This window comes from Chenopodium album, chromosome 6 (genome assembly GCF_948465745.1).
Source record: "Chenopodium album chromosome 6, dcCheAlbu1.1, whole genome shotgun sequence".
Lineage (NCBI taxonomy): Eukaryota > Viridiplantae > Streptophyta > Magnoliopsida > Caryophyllales > Amaranthaceae > Chenopodium > Chenopodium album.
In genome coordinates, this window is record NC_137839.1 from 54,206,542 (window position 1) to 54,210,954 (window position 4,413).

Here is a 4,413-nt window from a genome sequence, read left to right on the forward strand (position 1 = left end):
ACACCGACCTGAACAAGGCATGCCCTAAGGATAGCTTTCCCTTGCCCAAAATCGACCGCCTGGTTGATTCAACGGCCGGGCATGCCCTGATGAGTTTTATGGACGCATACTCCGGATTCCATCAAATTCCATTATGGGAAGAAGATCAAGAGAAAACAGCGTTCGTAACTGAGAAGGGGTTGTACTGTTACAAAGTTATGCCATTCGGCCTTAAGAATGTCCCAGATACCTTTCAACGACTTGTCAATACAGTCTTTAGAGATCAGCTCGGCCGGAATATGGAGGCGTACATTGATGACATGATTGTCAAGTCAAAAGAGTCGGCCGACCATCTCAAGGATCGGCGAGAAACTTTTACCGAACTCAGGCGGCATAAGATGATGTTAAATCCTAAAAAATGTGTCTTTGGTTTTGAGTCCGGTAAATTTCTCGGATTTTTAATTGATCAGCGTGGAATTGAGGCCAACCCTGAAAAGATTCAAGCCGTCCTGGACATGAAGTCACCAAGAACGATTAAAGAAGTACAAAGATTGTAACACCCCCGATTTACTAGCTAATAATAAACAATAAATAAAGGAAAAATAAACAACCTTTAAATAAAATAGCGGAAGCATACACCTAAATCGGAGGTATTACTGCCATACTCGACAACCTGTCAAGTGTTAAGGCTTACAAAATCCCAATAATTACAACCCAATAAACTAGGTGAGCTATTTATACAACTTTATAAACTTGTTATAGACAAACTAATCGATCACTTGAGCTCCTTTAGCTACGATCATTTGATATACCTGCTTAAACAACTTGACTGCTCACCATTAAGGACAAATTCTAAAATAGATCGTCGCAGGGGCACCATAAGAAAAAGACATGGCCGCAAACAAAAGTAGCACAACAAAACAACACACACGTCAGCAAAAGCTGAGTAATCACTACATATCAGAATATAAAGTATAATATAATAATTAACATTACTAGATCAATTAAACAATGTAGTTTGAAACTACATTACACATTGTACTCTAAAAAATAACCTTTATTAACTCAACCTCAAATAATAATACGAACCTTTACTCAATCAACTCATATAACCCATAAGTGTGCCATGCTCGTTGTTCTATACCTAGCCTTGGACATGGATAATTCAAATAACAAACCAACAAGTATAAAAACTTGAATACTCCCAATAACCAGAAAACACCTTGAACCAGACCACATACGGGCCAATTCCCACTGTAGGGGACCATAGAAAAATAAATATAAATAAAAATTGTACCTCATTCTTAACTCATGATTATTACCCTTTTACCAACAAGCCAAGGACTAAGTTATATAACGCCGAGCCTCAACCCAAGAACAAAACAATAATTCTCAACCTTTTGATCTCATACTTGATCAAATAATCATAAACTTGATAATAAATAATGTCTCAATAATGGCACATGTTCCCAATTAACATGACAATTCGATCACAATATCTCAACTCTTAAAAAAAATACTAATGACCCAAATATAATCAAATCTCCACCCAAAAATAATACTCTGCATTAACAATCCTAAAACCTTGATAAAACAATACTCCCTATAACAACAACATTAAAAACCCTAGAAATAACACAATCAATCAATGTGACAATTAAATCATATAATACCACACACTAATCATATACATATAAATCATGATCATATATAATTCACAAATTATAAAATTTACGCATAACAATACGGAGTACAATTAATGCTAACAATTTATAATCAAACAAATCAAAAAAAATTAATTAAGATCGTGTGATTACCGTCACGGACATATAGTCTTCGTTTTGCTTGACGAGGAGAACATCACACTTTCTTTCACATTGTATAATAAAATATCATGAATATGAGATGCTTATTCATGCGCACCAACACACAAGAGTTGACTTTGATTTAGAAAATCCAATTGATGATAATTTGCATCATCATGTTAAAGGCAAAAGTAGTAAACTCAATTTTTGCAGAGTACAGAGTTGGGGTAAGCCGAGGCAAACGTAATATAATTAGGGTATAAGAAGTATTTATAGTTTATAAATAAGACTTATATAAGATATAAAATAAGGTTTCAAACTTTCCAAAAATAAACTACGTAGATAAGGAAGGTTACATAATAATTAAAATAACTTAATTTATACGTATAAATTTATAAAATATTCAGGTATTACAAAGATTGATCGGCTGTTTAGCAGCACTTGGTAGATTTCTGTCAAGATCAGGGGATAAGTTTCGTTATTTCTTTCAAACCATCAAGAAGAAAGCCATGTTTGACTGGACAGAGGAGGCCGAGGAAGCATTCGTACAGCTAAAAAGCCACCTTCATACATTGCCTCGGCTCGTCAGTCCACTCAAGAGTGAGAAGTTATTTATCTATCTCTCCATCTCTGAACACTCTCTAAGTGCCGTCCTACATGCTGAACGGGACGGCCACCAGTTCCCAGTCTACTTTATCAGCCATGTACTTCACAACGCTGAGCTGAGGTATCCCCCTATTGAAAAATTTGGTTTGGCATTGTACATGGAATCGAAAAAGCTGCGGCCATACTTTTTGGCACATTCAATTGTGGTCTACACGGACCAACCTCTGAAGAAGCCATTTATAACTCTAGAGGCAAGTGGCCGTATGCTCAAGTTGGCCTTGGAAATGAGAGGCTTTGACATTACGTTTGAGCCACGAAAAGCAATCAAGGGGCAAGCCTTTGCTGATTTCTTAGCTGAAATGACTCGGCCGGATCTACAACCGGCCGGAGACCAGGTCTGGAAGGTGTTCGTGGATGGTAGTGCAACGCTACTGGGTGTGGTACAGGTGTCATATGTCAGTCCCCTGAGGGAGATAAGTTTGAGTACGCTATGAGATTTCAGTTCCAAGCCTCCAATTATGAGGCCGAGTATGAAGCCCTCCTGGCCGGCCTTAGAATGTGTAAGGCGGTAGGAGCAACAAAAGTTGATGTGAGCTCAGACTCCCTACTTGTAGTTGGCCAAGTGAATGGAGACTTCGAGGCAAGGGAGCCGGCTATGATGAAATACCTGAAAATTGTCAAGGAGGAGGCTAAGGGCCTAGATCATTTTACTCTACAACAAGTTCCTCGATCGTCTAATCATCAGGCGGACGCCTTCTCTAAATTAGCATCCTCAGTATCATGTGATACCCCCAGGTCGGTAACCTGGGAGGTAAAGGAAAGAAGGAGTATTAATGCCGAGCCGGTACATATCATTGATAGACGCTCAACTTGGATGGACGAGATCATATCCTATCTAAAAGATAGATTACTCCCGGCCGATCCTAAAGAGAGCTGGCTGATGAAAAAGAGAGCGGCCTGGTTCGAAATGAAGCAGGGGGAGTTGTTTAAAAAGGCATTTGTGAAGCCGTAACTGAAGTGTATCACTCCTGAGAAAGGGCATAATGTCCCGGACGATCTTCACCAGGGGTAGTGCGGCTCTCATATTGGAGGACGAGCCTTGGTTGAAAAGGCTGCCCATCTGGGCTACTACTGGCCGAGCTTAAAGTCGGACGCCATGAAAATGGTGAAGAAATGTGACAAGTGCAAGAGATTTGCAACCTTGATCCACCACCCCGCTAACAGCCTGTCGGCCATCAGTAGTCCGCTCCCCTTCGCCAAATGGGGGATGGATATTTTAGAACCGTACACAACAGCATCTGGTCAAAGGCGTTATGTGTTTGTAGCAGTAGACTACTTCACAAACAGGGTGGAGGCCGAGGCTGTACGGGGCATCAAGTGGACGGATGTTTCAGCCTTCAAATGGAAGAATATCATTACACGTTTTAGTGTCCCTCAATCTATGGTGTTCGACAATGGACCTCAGTTTGAAATGCCTCAACTCAAAGGATAGTTGGAGGACCAAGGCATAGCTCATTACTTTGCTTCAGTCGGCCGATCACAAGCCAATGGCCAAGTAGAGGCATACAACAAGTTGATCTCCAATGGAATCAAGCGCAAGCTTGAAAGGGCAGGCGGCTTATGGGCTGATGAGTTGGTTAATGTATTAGGTCTAAACGAACCACGACCAAGAGCTCCACAAGAGAAACTCCATTCTTTTTGGTCTATGGCGCAGAGGTTGTCCTTCCAATTGAGATGTATGAGCCCACCCTTAGGGTGATGCTATATGATGAAACGGCTAATTAGGAAGCCATGAAGACCGCCCTAGACTTCCTTCCTGAGGCTAAGGGCAACGCGGCGCTTAGACACGAAATCTATCGCCTAAGGATGACAAGGGCATACAATCGCCGAGTGTCAAAGCGGCCGCTAAAATTGGGAGATCTAGTCCTAAGGAAGATGGAGGCTGTGGGACGAGCAAATGAAAACAGAAAGTTAACCCGAAACTGGGAAGGGCCGTATCGAATCAGGGAAGAAGTATGAGATG

General features: G+C 40.9%; 1 protein-coding gene across 1 annotated transcript; it reads left to right on the forward strand.

The window, feature by feature from the left end:
- The first annotated feature begins 3,552 nt into the window (after positions 1 to 3,552).
- LOC145636968 (uncharacterized) lies at positions 3,553 to 3,882 on the forward strand. Its single transcript, XM_081688497.1, has one exon. The coding sequence runs from the start codon at positions 3,553 to 3,555 to the stop codon at positions 3,880 to 3,882; it is 330 nt and encodes a 109-aa protein (XP_081544623.1).
- The last annotated feature ends 531 nt before the right edge of the window (positions 3,883 to 4,413 follow it).

Coding starts and splice junctions, on each gene's coding strand:
- LOC145636968 (XM_081688497.1), top strand. CDS start 3,553: ATGGTGAAGAAATGTGACAAGTGCAAGAGATTTGCAACCTTGATCCAC.